Below are 17,855 nucleotides of genomic sequence, written 5' to 3'. Positions count from 1 at the left end.
AGAATGGTTTTGGCTGGAAAAATTAATCCCACAGATCCGTATCCTGTGAGGTTGGTTGGTTGGTTCTTCTTTATCACAGAGCTTCCCCCTCCTTCCTCATCTCTCCTCCCTCTCTCCCTCCCTCGCCCCTGTTCTCTCTCTGGCTCTCTTTTCCTAGGCTTCTAGAATGTTCCTGTGCCTAGGCATGGAGAAGTCAGTCCTGTAACAGAGGACAGGGGAGTGCTTCCCCCGGTGGGTTAAGCCTGTGCTGGGGCAGCTTCCCTCCCCTCCATCTGCCTGGGACGGGACCTCTCTTCACCTCTCGCCTCTTGTACCTAACTTTCCCCGCTGCTCAGGAGCTGGCATCACCCAATTCTAAGACACAGGGAGTTAGTTGAAAGAGCCTTAGTTGAAAGAGCCTTATCTCTCAATAGGTCTGAAGCTCATGGCCATTGGAGATGAGCTAATTCTCATTCCCACAAGGTCCCCTATTTTGACAGCTCCCTAAGGAAAGCACAACTTTCTGGCTTTTCCATGACTTTGGTCTCCCACTGAGCAATTTTGAACGTGTGCAGTTGGGGTGAGGGTCTCCAGCATGTAAAGCACCATCCTCCAGCAGATACCCCGTGTCCAGGGGCGCCCTCCAGGGCACGCTCCCCTTCAACAAGCTCTGTTGTCTTAAAAGAAAAAAAAAAAAGTTTCCGTAGCAGAGTTCTGCCTCGTTGAAATGACTTTCAAGACACAGAGGCTGTTGCCTCTGCAGTAGGCAGCGCGTTGGGCTGTGGAGGGAGATTCCACTCTGCCACATTTCAAGCGGAGCTTGTTAGACATGTGGCTGGAGGGGCCCACACATCACGGAGTGGGCTAATTGGCTGCAGTGCACTCCGCCTCCAACCCATCTCCATTCTCCAATTAAACTCCCTTCACCCTGTTGTCCTGGGCGACCCGCTGCTGCCTCTGATTTGGCACTTCTGTTTGGGTTTGGATTGGGGATTTTTTTTTTTTTTTTTTGTCGTCCTTTCAAAGGTAACTTAATGAAATACTTTAAATACTTCATTTTTTAATTTAAACTCTTAATTAAAGCACTTTTCATGGAACCCTCAGTCACGAGTTGTTTCCCCACATCCTTCAGTGCTTAATCTCAGAGTAGAATTGGAAATATCGATAGAAAGTGTAAATCGTGCCCTCCTGCTGAGAGCGTTGTATCAGGTTTCGGCTCAAAAGAGCACCATTACCTTTAGCTGTCACGGATCTGTACACTTGATCGATAAACTTCAAATATTATTAGAGGTGGAGGCTTCAGAGATTTGCTCTGTTCTTTGGAGAGAGACAGAGATAAATCTTTCTTAAAAATTGACTCGAATTTGCACTCTCCGTCTTCCTGGTGAAATGCATTTCTCTTAGGCGTCCAGCAACTGCTACGGGGACAGATTTATAGGCCGTGCGCTTCCTGTACTGAAAGATTTAAATGGTAAATCCTTCACATATGACTTCACAAATCATGTAAAGTTAAAAGTTTTTTACCGTTTCTGTTGCTGCTGTGCTTAAATTGTAAGGTGCAGCTAGTAAATCATTTTAATGGAGGTGTCATACTTGACTCAATAAAAAAAAAAAAGACAATGGTTTAGCTTCCACTCCAAAATGTTAATGTATTAATCAACGGGAGAATAATTGTTTTTTACTACATTGTAAATCTCGGGTGCCATTAGGATTTCAGCAAGGGGTGAGGTAGACACATTCCTAAATTAAAATTGTTCACACTGCCATACATCCATTCTGCATGGCCATAGCTCATTCGGGGTTCACTCTGGAGTTGTCCCCCAGCCAAACATGTCGTTCCCCAGTCGAAAGAAGACATCCCGAGGGAGTGATGCTTATAAAGGAGAATTAATTGCATCATGAAGTGTTAAATAAATAAAAGAAAAGCCATCTGTGGCAATGGACAATTATTCCTTGCTGTCTTTTTTGAAATAGGTTTTTAGACTGAGGCTTACTCCCTCATACATCCCAAATGTAGCAGGTATGTCACTTGCCTCTAGTTCCCTAATCCTTGTTTTATCTCTAGGCAGCTGGGGCTTTTGAGCTCCTTACTTTTCCCATGCAAATGCCTGGCAGGGAATAAGTCCCTGGGCATCTCTAGAAAGATGCTCCAGCCAGCCCTCCACAGCTCCCGTGACGGCCTGAAGGTGCCATTCTGAGCGCCCTTAAATAGGTCGGCCTCCTGAATAGGACCTGCAGCTGGTTACAGAGAGAGGGAATGCCAAGACCAGGTCAGGACTGGACAGACTCTATTTCTTCTCTCCCTCCGCCCTAAGCTTGTTTACATGCGTTAGCATCCGATGCCGCTTAGAATGAAATGCCTCGAGGGGAGCACAGATCGAGGCAGCGCTGAGCAGGTCCCCTCGGTGGAACTTGATCCATCTTGACTGTTCTCTCTGACTCTTCCATTAAGAAAGAAGGTGACCTCTGACCCTGGAGGCAGTGTCGCCAGGGCTACTGGTGTCTCACAATACCCTCTACATCCCTATTCCTCTTCTGATTTCAACAGATTCTCGAGCAGGTGAAGAAGGCGCGATCAGGGCAGTGGATCACGCCGTGATTGGCGGCGTCGTGGCCGTGGTGGTGTTTGCCATGCTGTGTTTGCTCATCATCCTGGGGCGCTATTTTGCCAGACATAAAGGTAAGCCAGGCGCTTGGGCAGCCAGGAGGCCTCGTAGCACCACGGCGCCTGCCTTTGGGGGACTTGGCGAGGTTGTCCTTGATAGGCAGTTCGGTTTCTGTGGCCACACAGCCTCTTTGATTCCTGAAACTGGGAGAGAAAAAAATAGAAATCTTAGCAGCGGCTGATTAGGACTCTGAGAGGTGATGAGTAGCACTCCTTGATTTGGGTTTTTCTCTAAATGAACAGCTTCATAGGTGTGTTATTCTACAGTTCATTATTGGGGATAGAGTAAAAATTAGGAGGGGCTGGTGTGTGAGGTGTGGTTTATCAAACCCCTAAATGATAAACAGGGAAAAGGCAGCTGCATAACCTTCTGCTTTGCGGGATGCAGGTAGACTAGTCCTGCTCTCCGACCCCTAACTCTGGGTAAGCTGGTCACAGCAGCTAGGATACTTTCTTGGTTTGATGTGCCTTAAAAGCCACATAAATATGTATTTTTAAAATTATGAGTGCAATTGATTTAAATTGCCATTAATCATGTCACTTATCAGCTGTGCCGTCTGGATGGGCAATCATCTTCGGGAAGGCTCCTCCTCTCTGCCCCATGCTGCTCTGAGCCTCTTCTCTCCCCTCCATAATTTATCCTTCCCTTTGTTTGTCGGCCCTTGTCTTTCTTGGGTATTTTTCTCAAGTGCTGTGCAGTGGGCTCCCGAGCCTTTCCTATAGTATAAACTCCAGGCACTGGCAGTCTGCTTGATTGTAGAACTCGGGCTTGTGGAGGGTCCCCTGAGCACAGCAACAGAGGTCCAAGGTGTTTGACAATCACCTTTAAAATCCGAAGTGCCCGTCTTGAGCGTAAAACGGTTTGGGGCCCTCAGTACTGGGGGTCCCTCAATGAGTGCTGCACAGGCCCAGCACTCTGTATACCCTCCGCCCACGCCCAGGAGGCAGTCTGTTTGGCCAGAGAGCAGGGCCAAAGTCTGCACAGAAGCTGAGGGGACCCAGGGAAGAGGGCATACTCTATAGCGGAAAGGGACGTGGGGGAACCATCTGACCGCCTGCCTTCTCAGACTTGTCACTTTGAAAACTTGAAAATACAACAAATAGATTGGCCTTTCTTACTTAAGACTCTTGGAGAATACAATAGCCAATGGGAGGAGGGTGATTTGATTATGACGGGCAGTGGAAGCTCTACCTGTATTTCATACAGAGGTGCAACCCTTGTCTTTCTCCGTGTAAACCATTGGGACTTGCTGATAAAGAGTGTCACCAACTCCGTTAACGTTCTGTCTATTGTCATTATAAAGTGGCTATGCCAATTAGCAAATCCATGAATCTGGGTCCGGGCTAGAGTGACATCAGGAGCGAGAATCACTTGTTCCTTAAGGCAGATCCCACGCCTTGATTCCAGCTGTTACAATATCAGATTATTTCTTGATCTGGAACCCCACTCTGTGATGGAAGGCAGAAGAAAACCAAACCTCCTTGTGCAAGTTGAAGCACATTTTCACTTACGGACAGGCAACAGTGCTTCCTGAAGACAGGAGACGAGGGTTCAGATAAATGATGTGAGATGATAATAGAACGTCAGCAGGGCCCTAATTCATTTATTGGCTAATTGCTCTTCCTTGCTTTGGTCTTTAACCATGTCCGTGTACATATCTGGCCATTGGTCCTGGGCGTTTACTGTCAGCAGCTCTCCAGCTTTCTGCATTTTTAGCTCCCACTCACGTCTTCTTCTGCTGACATCCTCTGGTCATAATCACGGCTCTAATGTCTCATTTGCTGAATTATATCGCAGCGGTTCAGTTGGAGTGGTGCCTTTGGAACCCCCGGATCCCCATTTGTCTCACCCACCTCGCTCTCTTCTTCCAATTGTTTTTTCCCCTCTGCTGCCTGCACACCACTTCGGCTGATGATGGCCATAAAGCAGGTTGCCATCTCTGTACCACTTTACACAGAGGCCATCAGACAGTCACGGTGCTTTACCCCTTCATCTTTCAGGTACATACTTCACTCATGAAGCCAAAGGAGCCGATGACGCAGCAGACGCAGACACAGCTATAATCAATGCAGAAGGAGGACAGAACAACTCTGAAGAAAAGAAAGAGTACTTCATCTAGATCAGCCTTTTTGTTTCAATGAGGTGTCCAACTGGCCCTATTTAGATGATAAAGAGACAGTGATATTGGAATTTGCGAGAAATTCGTGTGGTTTTTTACGAATGGGTGGAAAGGTGTGAGACTGGGAAGGCTTGGGATTTGCTGTGTAAAAAAAAAAGAAGAAGAAAGAAAGAAAGAAATGTTCTTTGAAAATTACACTCTGCTGTTTGACACCTCTTTTTTTGTTTGTTTGTTTTTTCAATTTTTATTTCTTCCTACCAAGTCAAACTTGGATACTTGGATTTAGTTTGGATAGATTGCAGAAAATTCTGTGCCTTGTTTTTCGTTTCTTGGTTGTGTTCCTTTTTTTTTTTTTTTCCTCTCCTCCTTCCTTTGTGCTCATTTATTTTTCCAAAAAAACTTTGGATTTTTTTTTTTTCCAAAATCTCCCATTTTGGAATTTGCCTGCTGGGATTCCTTAGAATCTTCCCCCCCCCTTATTTTCTTATTGTTTTTCCTTTCCTTTGTTTATTTTTTGAAGTAACTGCTTTCTGTTCAAAATTCAGTTTCATAAAAGGAGAACCAGCACAGTTTAGATTTCATAGTTCAGAATTTAGTGTATCCATAATGCATTTCTTCTCTGTTGTCGTAAAGATTTGGGTGAACAAACAATGAGAACTCTTTGCTGCTGCCCATGTTTCAAATACTTAGAGCAGTGAAGACTAGAAAACTTAGACTGTGATTCAGAAACTGTTCTGTTTGCTGTGGAACTACATTACTGTACAGGGTTATCTGCAAGTGAGGTGTGTCACAATGAGATTGAATCTGTCTTTAATTCTGTATCTGTAGACGGCTCAGTATAGATACCCCACGCTGTCCAGAAAAGTTTGGGGCGGAAAGGGCTCCTCCTTTTTCAGTGCCCTAAACAGACGTGACAGGTGAGGTCTGTTCCATTTATATAAGTGGGCAAATTTGAGTTGCCACAGAAAGGGAAGTAGGGAGGGGGGAAAGATAGTTCTGCTCTGGTTATTTCTGTTCCAAATGATTCCATCCACCTTTCCCAATCGGCCTTACTTCTCACTAATTTGTAGGAAAAAGCAAGTCCGTCTCGTGTGCGAATGACTGAATGGGACAGGGTTTATTTTGTTTTATTTTCGTTTCGTTTTGTTTTTTGCTTTGTGCTTAGTTAGGAAGGCAGTAGGATGTGGCCTGCATGTACTGTATATTACAGATATTTGTCATGCTGGGATTTCCAACTCGAATCCGTGTGAAACTTTCATTCCTTCAGATTTGGCTTGACAAAGGCAGGAGATACAAAAGAAGGGCCAGTATTGTTCTCAGACTGGTCTGCTGTCCATCTCAGTTCTCAAAAGGTCAGAGCAGAGGTGGAAAAACAGCATGTAGGGATTTTTCAGTTACTTAATCAAAACTCAAATGTGAGTGTTTTTATCTTTTTACCTTTCATACACTAGCCTTGGCCTCTTTCCTCAGCCTTAAGAACCGTCTGCCAAAAAATTACTGATCCTCGCATGATGGCAGCCATAGTGCATAGCTACTAAAATAAGTTACCTTGAACATATCTTGGATGGGGAGCCTTGGGAAGAGGTAGAGGAGTCAAGTTACCATTTACCTTTTTTTAAAGAAATGTGGGGATTTTCACTGAAATGTCTAGGAAATCTAGAAGTAGTCCCGAAGGACGAAAACTAAACTCTTACCGTACGTTTTGGTAAGGCTCCAGACTCCAGAATACAGTCCCTATGGAAAGATGGCATCAAAAAACAGATAGATCTATATATATATAAATATATATTATATAACATTTTCAGTGAGTAATTTTGGATTTTGCAAGATGCATTTTTACTATTGTTACATTATGTGGAAAACTTACGCTGATTTATTTAAGGGGAAAAAAAGTGTCAACTCTTTGTTGTTTGAAAGCGTGTTTATTTTTCTTGTCTTTATTTTAACCTTTGATAGAACCATTGCAACATGGGGGCCTTTTGGGAACGGACTGGTATGTAAAAGAAAATCCATATTGAGCAGCATTTTGTTTTCCCCTCTCCTATCCCTAGGCACTTAACCAAGACAAAAAGCCACAACAAACATCCCTTCTTCAGTGAATTTTATAATGTGCAGCTCTATTCCGAGCCCTTAGCACCCATTCCGACCATAGTGTAATCGTATCGAAGGGTGAGAACCATTTAGCATGTCATTGAAAGGCTTTTCTCAGTTGTTCTTTTTAGGAAAAAAAAAAAACAAACAAAAAAAAACAAACCCCCCCCACAAAACCCTACCATTGCTCACTGAATTGGCATCTCATTTTGGGGACCTCCCATCTTTCCGTTTTGAAAAGTGTACAGTAGTGCAGTGCTCCTGATGTGACTCTATGGCTTACAATGTTGACATGTCTCAGGTTCATGTGTTTTGATTGGTGTTTTCCGTCTCAGGTAGATTGCGAAGTGTAGGCCCCATGCATTGGAAAAAGATAATAATAATAATAAAACAAAGCAAAAACAGGAAATTATGGATTTTAGTTGTATATTGGTTTATGTATTTTTTTCTTAAGTATACAGTGCACTGTTTGAAATGTATTGTTGAGTATTACTTTGTACAGGTTGATCACTTTTTTTAGAGTGAAGAAAGAACAAACTTGTTTTTTGTGTTTTTTAAAGGAATATAAAATAATGAAGGATGTATAATTGATGCCAAATAAGCTTGTTCTTTAGTCACACCAACGTCTGACTTTTCCCTTTAGGCAGTTCTGGTTTTGAGGTGTACATGAACGATGTTACGGTGTATGAAACTCCATATCCATATGTTCCATTCCCATTTTGTATTGGTTCATGTATACCATTTTTACAAAAAAAAAGAAAAAAAAAGAAGTACTATAAAATATCTGTCTTCTTAATAAAAAAATTAATGTTACAAAGTGATCCTTTTTTCTCATCATGGACTTCTTACGGACGTCTCGGCCTGGGAGAAGATGGGCCCCTGGTCCGGCTTCCTCCTTAGCACCTCGCGCAGGGCCAGGAGCAGGGGCAGTAGATGCTAGGAGGTGCTGCCGGCTGGGCTTCTCGGGACCGCCTTCTCTCCTCCTCTGCTCATCCTTCCTGTCCTTGATCTCTCCTCCCCTCTCAGCGGACAGGTGGGCCAGGTGCTCCGGCATCGCGGACTCAGCCGTCTGTGCAGGTGCGCAGGCTGCAGTGCGGGCCGGCCCAGGACGGCCCCTCCCGTGGTTGCGTCTCCCGCCCTCACTCCCCTGTTTCCACCCAGCACCCCACACCCACTCCCCTGTGTTGCCTGCTCCACTTGTCTCTTCCTTTGGGATTTCGTGTCTTCACAATTCATCCTTCTTCATTTCAAGTTCTCTCTCCTTTAACAAAAAGACGTGATCTGCAGAGGACGAGCCTGGCCGCCAACGGAAGATTGTTCTCACTTACTGTTTAGGCTGCTGGGGCTTCCAGGCCGGGTGTACAGCAGGATTCAGTCTGTCACCGTCCCCCTTGCCTTGCAGGCCGAGGCGAGCAATGACTGCACTTCATGGTGACCGATCTTTCAAATGCTCAGATCACACGTGAGCCACCCCGAATGGCCCTTTCCCACCGTTCACCCAGCTGTGGCTGAGTTCCCCTTTTCTCTCTCAGGCAGGTGGTGGGGAAGGTTCAGCGGTGGGAGAAAAGGTAAGCTCCAGAAAAACCAAAGGCTGCGTACTTCATTTCAGCCCTTCCATCCTGGCCTGGTCTCTCGCCTGTCTCTGTAAAAATCTGCTAATTGGACATGCAGTTACTGGGCGACTGCTGTACGTTCAGCATCGCGAGAAACACAGGGAAGTGTAAGATCATCTCTGGAGACCAACCAGGGCATCGGTTATACCCACATAAACACATGAAACGGTCCCCAGCTGTGGGGGGCACCCCAACTATGGTTAAGGGGCCCAGAGAGTGCCGTGGAAATTTCTTGGAGAACGGAAATCAGTGAAGCCTGGAGAGTCAAGACAGCTTCCTGGAGGAGCTGGGATTCCAGCTAGACCTTAAAGGATGGCTAGTGGAGAGCGAAGTGAGTCGGAGGTACAGACGGCAGTAAGCCCAGCCAGCCCGCTGATTCGCATGGGAAGAAAAAAGCAAAATCAGGAGAGGTGTGGAGCGTGGGATCAATCTTCCAGCTGTTCTCAAAGTCCAGACAGGAGTCAAGATTTCAGGGGCCTCTCCCAGCCTCTGCCCTCAGGCAGGGAGCAGTGGGGAGCCCTGATTCATCATAGCTCTGTAAAAAGACCTATAGGTGATAGAGGCTAGAGATCAAGAGTTCGTGCTAAGAGACAGCCTGGCTTCCGATCTCCACTCCACCGCTTGTTAGCTGTGAAACCTTGGGCGAGTTCCCCAACCTGCCCGGCCTTGGTCTCCTGCTCTGTAAGGGAGGGGGTCACCGTGTTAGGAGAGGGAAGTGAGATTGGCAGTAAGTGCTGAGTCCATAATATGCCAGATGCAGAGTAAACATGTTACATGTGAATCATAACACAGGCTAGAGGCGAATGGTGGTTAGAGAGACAGAGGTTACCCAAGGCTACCAAGAAGTGGTCACGACTCAAGTGAAGGGAGCCATCTGGGTTCCTGTGGACACCTCGTGCCCTTGTGGAGCTTGCCCTAGCGTGTTTAAGGACCCCTTTGTCCTCAACACTCACTAGGGTAGTTATTCCAGTCCACGTGGCACGTGGTATGCTTAGTGTCCCCAGCCCTCTCCCCTTGTCTGTAGCGTGATGCTCCAGATACAGCTGCGACCTGCAGACAAGGGGGACCCGGGGTGTTCAGTGAACGGAGGCAGATGTGGGGTGGCATCTTGCTGCACTTTTGCCACTTGGGTCCCACAGGGTATGCAAGGGGAAGCTTCCAGAAGCAGTTCCCGTCAGCAGGAGCTTGATAAGTTGCCCAGTCCTTCCTTCGGTGTGCGAGTGCAAGTGGCCCTCATTTCCTCCAGAGAGTTTTCATGAATGTTTTGGCCTGCTTGCCTTCTCCAAATACATCAACTGGAACCCCGAGGTGCTATGTGGATGGTAATTGGCGCAATCTTTCACTGTCCTCCATCTACTGGCAACGTAATCCTTGTACTGCTGTGGGCTTAGTCCACAGAGAAATGTTCCTTTGATTCTGTCATCCAGAGCTTTAAAGCAACCAGGCAGTCACCATGCTACAGGTGGAAGGACCCTGCTTAAGTGAAGGCATTTTGTTTCATTATAAAATTATGCCCAAGACCCTTTTTATACTCACACCTTTTTGCCAGGATGCCAAGTACATGGCCCTTAGTCATGAAGAGCTGGCTGCCAAATTCCTTCAGAGTGAAATTTGTATCCACAGCTGCACATGTATGGTTTGGAAATATTTCCCGAATGAAGTACTTGGATGTCCTGACACACTGTGCAGGAGAAGGGGAGGGGACTCTTGGCCGTCATCCAAAAGACTCTGTGGGCAATACACTGAAGTCAGTCGTAGGCCCATAGTAGGCACGTAGCAAGTAGTAGATCATCACAGGGAGACAGCCCAAGCATCTGGTTGCCCGAATCTCACTTTATACTTAGTCTGAACAGGTCACCAATTCTGTATTTCAACCCTGACATTTAGAAGTCCATCCTCAATATAGGTAGCCTTCGGGTTGGCCTTGAACAAGTTAGCCAGCCAGCCCTGAGTTTATTGCTATTAGTCCCATCGTTCTCAAGGACCCGCTGGGACAGAATATCGTTCTTCCCTACAGAGAATGACATTTTTGCTAATGGCTAAGCAAAGCCTCACCATTGCCCACATACATTGTGAGGGGCCTTCAGAATGAGGTATGGCATGTTGCAAACATTCAAACCATATTCCTTGCCTTGTGTTCATCTCAAAATTGTGAAGTGCGCCTCCATGAGAGCCACATGCCATCCCCATGCCACATCGTTACACATGCCAGCAAGAGGGTGTTAGACACAAGGATAATGTCAGCACCCCAAAACTGAGACTTGAAAGCCAGAATCTTCTGTTTTCAAGTCTTCTAATCCTCAGCTTCCAGGCTCTTCTGTACACAGGAGATGTTATCTGGTTTGTTTTTTGTGTTTTTAATTTTTCCTCCCAAAGCGAACATAACATGTCTACTGCCCCTGGTGGTCAGTGCAGGAAATGCAACTCGGATCTTCCATATTTAAATACAGAATTAATTCTAGCAAAGAACGGGACTTAAAGTCTACTGTTTTTTCTCTTCACACACACGCACACCCACCCTCAAGTCCCACTTTACTCCCTCCTAATCCTTGGAGGTCTTGAGCTGTGGGTGGTGATTCCGGGGAAAATGAAGACTACCACTGAGGGTCAAACCGACGCAGGACTCCAGCCGCCCTCCAAACGTGCACGGCTCACAATCATATTTCAGACATGATCACCTTAAACCTTCCGTAAGTGCTACCTTCTCAGGTTAATTAATCACCAGGCTTAAACGTGCTGTTACCAGCAGGAAATCCATCCTAAAGTCAGCAATGTTACGATTGCATCTTCTACTACTGTTTATCGTGCATTAGTGTTTACTTAGGGGGAAATTGATCCGTAATTGACATTTCAGTCTTCCAGAGCTGGTGTCGGAAGAGCATATTGCAAGCCTTTAATAGCAAGCGAATATTTAAATCCCTTCATGGTTACCGAATATTGAAATGTGTGACTTCATTACTCTTTTTGGTTTGTTTTCTCTGTGGTTGTGTATTTCATCATTTAAACTTGCAACGGATGCTGGCAGGCTCGGGTCTAGCTAATCCACAAAAGCTGTTTGCCCAGACACAGCAGCCCTGATTAAAAAGTATTGCTATGGAAGGGAGCCTTCTGTACTAATCAGTCTCTGTTAGCTAGTGACGAAATTACTATCCATCTCTCTCTCTCTCTCTCTCTGTCTCTCTCTCTTTCTCTCTCTCTTTCTCTCCCTCTCTCTAGGCCTGTTTTCTCTAACCTCCTCTCCCTGAATAAAGTGATGGGGGCAGCTCTAGTGTTGCAATTAGGAGCATGAATCTTTTATCGTTTGGACAACGAAGGGAAAATGCCATTACTGTCAACCGAAATGTCCTACTTGGGTTTTTTTGCTCCTACTTCCCTGCCAAAGCCCATTGCTGCTGCTGAAAGTGTATAACGTTCACAGCTGTTCCTGATGGCTTGATTCTTAACACAGCCAGAAATGTAGCCCGGGAGATGCTTAAGACAGTTTATGGAAAATAATAGATTTCCTTGCAGAGACACCAATGCATCAAGAAGGGTTTTGAGTAACGCTAGACACAGCCAAGATCACCAATTTTCTCCCTCTCTGGCTTCAGTAACAGAGGCTATTGCTTAAAAAAGAAAAAATCAGGCCCTCTTGAATCCTCTGTGTTTTCCCGGTTGGTTTCTATCAGCACCCACAAGTCTCTGGCTACAGCGGCCTCTGTCTCACCACTCATCTCCAGCAGCCGTGAGATCTGACCAGAAGCAGCGCCTACAGAAGTGGAAAGGAAGGGATGCTGCAGAGAGGAGAAGAAGAACTCCCGGGACAGCCAGCCACTGAGAGCTGAGACTAGGTCCACCAGCCGGGCTCCAGAGACAGAGGTGGCCATGTTGAAGGTCACCGCTACCGTACTAGCACAAAGGTGGGGTCCTTCCCTGTGTGGCATCCCCACGTGGCCATCAGAAATGCCAAGAAGTGGTGTAGGTAGTTCCTCTGAGTTTCAGCCAGCCAGCCCCATCACCATGCTGCCTCCCAGACCCAGCCCTTAGTCAGGAACCTCTGGGAAGGAAACACCCTCCCCTTGGCAGGTCAAGAGGGAGTAGCTTCTCGGACACAAGTGTTTGGAAGGCTGCAAGGAGGAAACGGCAAGCAGTGCATCACAAGTTTGCAGCTTTCAGACTGTTCCTGCAAATGCATGTCAAAAGCCATGCGTTTCTTCGCCCCAGAGTGCCTCCCCAGTCGTGCCAGAGGCCACCACCAGCCAGATCTCCCTCACCCTCTTACCCAAGGTGCAACCACAAACACCCCCAGCCAAGTTGCTACCACTCCCCCACTGTTTTCATTCTCAGCTTCTCCTAAATGGAAACCATTAATCATACTAAACTGTGCAATGATTCCGTGATAAGGAGAACGCTGACGGCAAAAATCATTCTCCTTTGTTGTTCCAGGCAGGCAAAAGGCAGAAGTATTAGCTCGTTGCCCTGCCTGGCTCCTTGCAAATGCTGACCGTGTGTTTGCCCACGCAGCTGCCTCTATGCACACAGCTTATTTTAGCACCAGTCTAAGGCATCCGACTGTTGACAGAATACGAGGCGCCCAGCCACCTCTTCCTTATTCCGAGGACCGCCAGTAAACTTGTAACTGTGGGCGCTCCCTGAACTCTTTCCCATCTCAAGGGCCCCAGAGCTGGGGGAGAAATGCTGTGGGACCCGGGGGGGAGATGCTGTGGGACTCGTGGAAGACCCGAGGGGGCCTCAGGGTGAGCTTGTGGGGTAAGCTACGCCACCAACCACACATTTTTGCCAGCTGCATTTTGGGAAGAAGCCAGGTGTGGGTACCAAGGAGGTTTTTGGCCTTTCAGAATTTGATGTCTGCTTTGCTTTCAACCAGCCTCTTTGTAAGCCACCCCTTCTGAATTAGAATCATTTTCCAAAAGCTCTTAAGCTATGATTAATGCCAGGGTTGTTTTTAACAATCATCCTGCCAGTCTTAAGCTGTAGTCATTTTCAGTAATTTGGAGCGCTCAGAGGCAAGCCAGGAGTTTGTTGACAACAAAACCCACAAGAACACAGCCAGGCAGCCACAAAAGATGGAAAAGCCAAGGGACCATTTGGGCTTAGCTGGCTTTCTGCTCCCAGAGTTTCACCACTAAAAGTTTGATTGAATGCTCACAATGCATTAAAGATCCCACTGTGAACATGGCTTGGTGAGAGGGCTGCTAGCCTAGCTTTTGTGTGAACAAACGAGCGTGTTTGGAGGGCTCCTGGTTTATCTATGGACGCGTGTGGTTCATTCACGCCGTCCCCCAACCAGAGAACCCTCATTTGTCTTCCCTTTGCCAACATCAAAAACCGGGAAAGAAAAGTGGTTGCTTTGCTCTGGGGCTGTTTTCTTCCTATGAATGCTGAGTAAGTCCTGAGCCAGGATTTAGGAACCCAGCTCCATGGATGGCCCCGGCCACTTCCCCAGCCATGTGTATTAAGCTAGTGTTCTCTTTTTAATCTTGGTAGTTTCATGCTAGAGTGTCCATCTGTTTGAAAGCCCAAACTGAAGCTGTGGCTTGAAACGTCCGTGATCACAGGTTTCCTTAGACTCGGCTTCAGATGGTACTTATTTCTAGCTCATTACTTCCTCCAGTAGGAAAGGGTCAGCTCTGGGTGATGGAGTTTAACCCAGTGAATTTGGTATGATTGATAGATGTCTGTGTCTCAATCCAGCACTAGCTGTTACATAGGTTCTGTTGCTAGCCAAGAAAGGATACAGATTTCTGTGTGTAGCTCGGAGCTTTCATGAGCTAACTTCCAATAAACTCCCTTCACCCATGAATCACAACTGGAGCCCCAGTCCAGCATCCAACATAGCCTTAGAGGCACCTGTCATGTTCCCTCTCGGTCCCTACTGATTTCAAGCCCCTTTCTTCTTGAAGCCAAATGGACAGATTTCTAGGGTTTGGTCTCTGGGTCATGCTTCTGTTTTGGCCAAAGAGAAACACATAGTCTACCAGTGACTCTCCACATCCCTGCTCTCCCCACCTCTTAAAGAGTTTTGCTGGTTTTTCCTGGCTGCTTTTCAAGGGCCCCGTTGGGACATAGCACCTGCCTTAGGATCACGAGGCTTTGGGGAAATGAAAAGTGCCCCCCAAACCTTCTTCTCCTCTCATATCCCCTTTCTCAATGAATAACCATCGTCATTCAGATGAACCAGAAACCTGAGAGTCATTCTTGATTCCTCCCTCACCCTCATCTCCCACTTCCATCTGGTTCCTGAACCCTGCCTGCTGCCCCCTAAACACTTCTCCAAGGTGACCCAGCCTCATCATTTCCACGTCATGTGCCTGGTCCAGGCCCTTTACCTTCAACGGCAGGAATGCAATGGCCTCTTCTCTGGTTCCCCAGTGCCTCGGCCCCTAGCTCCATCATCAGCCCTAACTGGAGTGAATGGGGTCCCTCCCCTGCTTGGAACCCATTCTTGGTTAACCTTAGACTGCAGAATACAGTAAGTCCCCTACGTATGAACCTTCAAGTGGCGAACTTTCAAAGATGTGAAAGTGCATTTGCCTGTCCAATCATGTAAGTTAGTTCACGTGTCTGGCGTACCTTGTCACATGTATGCATCCTCTACAAGTGGTTGTGCTTTTATGGACTTGACCGTACTGTATAGAATGCAGTAGTGCAGTATCTTTATTTCAAGCCCAGGATGTCCAGAAGCAAGTGTAAAAGCAGTGGTGACGTAGCTGGTGCTACTGTACTGTAAGATTAAAAATGTCTTCTTTATTTTTTGTGTTTGTTTGTTTTTTTATGTATTATTTGTGTGAAAAGTATTATAAACCTATTACAGTACGGTACTATATAGACGATTATGTTAGTTGGCTACCTAGGCTAACTTTGTTGGACTTATGAACAAATTGGACTTAGAAATGCGCTCTCAGAACGTAACTGGTTCGTATGTAGGGGACTTACTGTAAATCCAAATGCTCACGATCTGCTATCAATTTAGTCTGGCCTTTCAGTCCCACCCTGTGACCCTCCACCTCCACTCACACCCCCTGCCCCCCGACCCCTACCTGACTTCCCCTCAAGTTCCATTTCATCACTGGTCACACCTCTGTGCCTTGGAACATTCCGGGAGCATCTCCTCCCTTAGGTTACTGCTCTGTGCTTTCCCAACCTCTCATGCCTACTGCAATTCATGTCCTTATCACATACCTGAACTGCTTGTTTACCTTTCTGTCTCCCTCAATAAAACAGTAAATTCCTTGAGAATAGAGACTGTGTCTCATCCAGCTCTGTATCTGGAGCTGGAAGCCAAGCACAGTATCTGGCCCTGTGCTCAATAAATTATTGAATAATCAGAGAGAGTTTTTCTTCATCTGTGGTTGGATTGGTCTTTCATCTGTTCATCTTTTTCCCTAGAAATATCCTGGTAAGGCCTGCTTTCTTTCTTCTTTCTAACCAGCAATTCTATCGTTTCGAGAACTCCCTCTGTCTGCTTTGTACATGTTTGTCTCAGTGTGGTTTTGATTTTGTTTCTTGCTGTCCTAGTCAACATTCTTTCTTTCTCATCTCTCCCTTCTTCTAGCCCTCTGGCCTGTTTTAAGGTCAATATGTATAGTGTCTATGTCTTATAAACATTTCAAGAGCCTGGAAAGAAAAAATATGAGCTCCAAAAGACAGAGAAGGGAAGTGTAAAATCAAAATTATTAAATGCTTAAATATCTACAAAACCATACCATTGTCAACCAGCAAACTGCAACCAAACTGAACTGGTAAATAATCAGGAATAAACTGTATTCAGTGTGGGATTGTAACGTATTTGATACATTGTGGGCACAGCTTCCTTACAAAGAGGTCCTGGGGCCCGCAAAGGTTTAAAACAAGCCCACCTCTCTCTGTTTTCCTTTTTCCTTTCTTTCCTTTTCCTCTCTCTTCGTTTCTTTTTTCTTTTCCTCCTCTCTTTCACCCTTTCTCATGCTCTTTCTCCTCTCCTTCTCTGAATCTCTCACCCCAACCCTGGGCACATAGACCAGGTTCTGGAGAGAACCAACCCAGAGAAAGGCCCAGACCTGCCAGGTGGGCTGAGCACAGCTGTGGTGTGAGCCATCAAGCCCTCCTGGAAGGCTGACACTTTGAAGAATCTGATGAGCGTACTCAGAAGCTCAGGATGGAAGCCAGGCTGACCCAAATAAGCGTAGAACCCTATACGTTTTCACTAGCAACTACTTTTCCTGGTTTCAGCAACTGCAGTCTGTGAAGACATCTGACCTGCACACCCAGCTTCCATTCTGTAGAGCAAATTGTCAGCGTGGACATGTTGGGCTTTGGGCAGGTGACCTCTCTGCCCTGCTGTTATCTCCTGACTTTGGGGGTTTGTTTTGGTGTGTGTGGGAGGGGGTGGGCTGGTGGTGCTGAGCTCCCACTCTAGGAACCAGTATTCATGAGTACTGTTTCCAGCTGTGCCTCTGATTCAGCCCGTGACCTTGGGCAAATCGCCTCCTCTGTGGGCCCCGCTCTCCAGCTATAAAGAGCCTCCACCCCAACGTGTTTCCAGTTACTTGTTTGTGAAGTACTTTGACATCTAAGGTCCAAAGCACGGTAAAGTACTGCTGTTGTTATAGTGCGTTTAAAACCCCAAATAAAATGTGTTGTCAGCTCTTGAGTTGAAAATTAAAAAGGTGTATAATTGACAACTAATTCTGCTGTCGCTTTATGGTACCCTTGCCATGCTGAAATCATCCCGGTTATGCCATTCTTCTTTAAAAATAAATAAAGGCTCCTTTGTGAAGAATGGATGTCATTTAGTAAATAATTTTGACTTGTGTAATGACTTCTGTGACTTTTCTTAACAACTGGGCTTAGCCGAAGAAAACCTCACGCCCGCCACCGTCCTCTGTCCCTGGCGCTCCATAACGTAATTGTGTAATTAAGAACATCACGTTTCTCTATATTTTAAGTTGGGAGTCTGACTTTGACTCCCCGCTTGCTGGAGTGGGTGAGCCAGCCGGTTATTAAAAAAACAATTATGCTGTTAAAAAATCAGGAGCTCCACCAGTGAAGAGCATCGATTGAAGAGAGCTGGTCAGTTATCACCAGAAGGTCCTGACAACACACTAATAGGTTTTTCTGAAGATCCAATCAAATTTTCTAGGCAGAGGCTTGAGGTGTTCCGCGTGGGGTAATGCTTGTCCTGGCCAGTATTGACTTCAGTGTGGCTCTCCCCTCTTTCCCCCCTTGCTGGCACGTGCTCTTCAGCTGCTGCTCCCTTTTTCTTTTCTTTTCTTTTTTTCTAATAAAGACTTGAGCATTGTATTTTGTGTTTACAGTTTGATGGGGAAGGGGGCTCCTCGAAAGCCTTGTCTGCCCTTGACGGTGCCTCTCCACACTCTCTCCTTTGTTACTCCAGCCTTAAAGTCA

General features: G+C 46.3%; 1 protein-coding gene across 12 annotated transcripts in view; it reads left to right on the top strand.

Moving 5' to 3' along the window:
• Positions 1–17,632, top strand: part of CADM1 (cell adhesion molecule 1) — a 341,221-nt gene extending 323,589 nt beyond the window's left edge. For 5 of the 12 annotated variants that reach the window (XM_060304084.1, XM_060304082.1, XM_060304079.1 and 2 more), the window contains 2 exons: positions 2,528–2,659; positions 4,646–7,031. In XM_060304084.1, the coding sequence (XP_060160067.1) occupies positions 2,528–2,659; positions 4,646–4,764 (251 nt within the window). In that variant the 3' untranslated portion in view covers positions 4,765–7,031. Of the gene's footprint in view, positions 1–2,527; positions 2,660–4,645; positions 7,032–11,684; positions 12,109–12,136 lie in introns of those variants that run through there. The other 7 variants (XM_060304077.1, XM_060304075.1, XM_060304081.2 and 4 more) reach the window with 5 other exon arrangements.
• Positions 17,633–17,855: the final 223 nt, after the last annotated feature.

The sequence above is a fragment of the Globicephala melas genome, chromosome 8, assembly GCF_963455315.2.
Source record: "Globicephala melas chromosome 8, mGloMel1.2, whole genome shotgun sequence".
Taxonomy (NCBI): Eukaryota; Metazoa; Chordata; class Mammalia; order Artiodactyla; family Delphinidae; genus Globicephala; species Globicephala melas.
The sequence above is the reverse complement of the archived record's forward strand: the minus strand, read 5'-3'. Positions and strand labels throughout refer to the sequence as shown.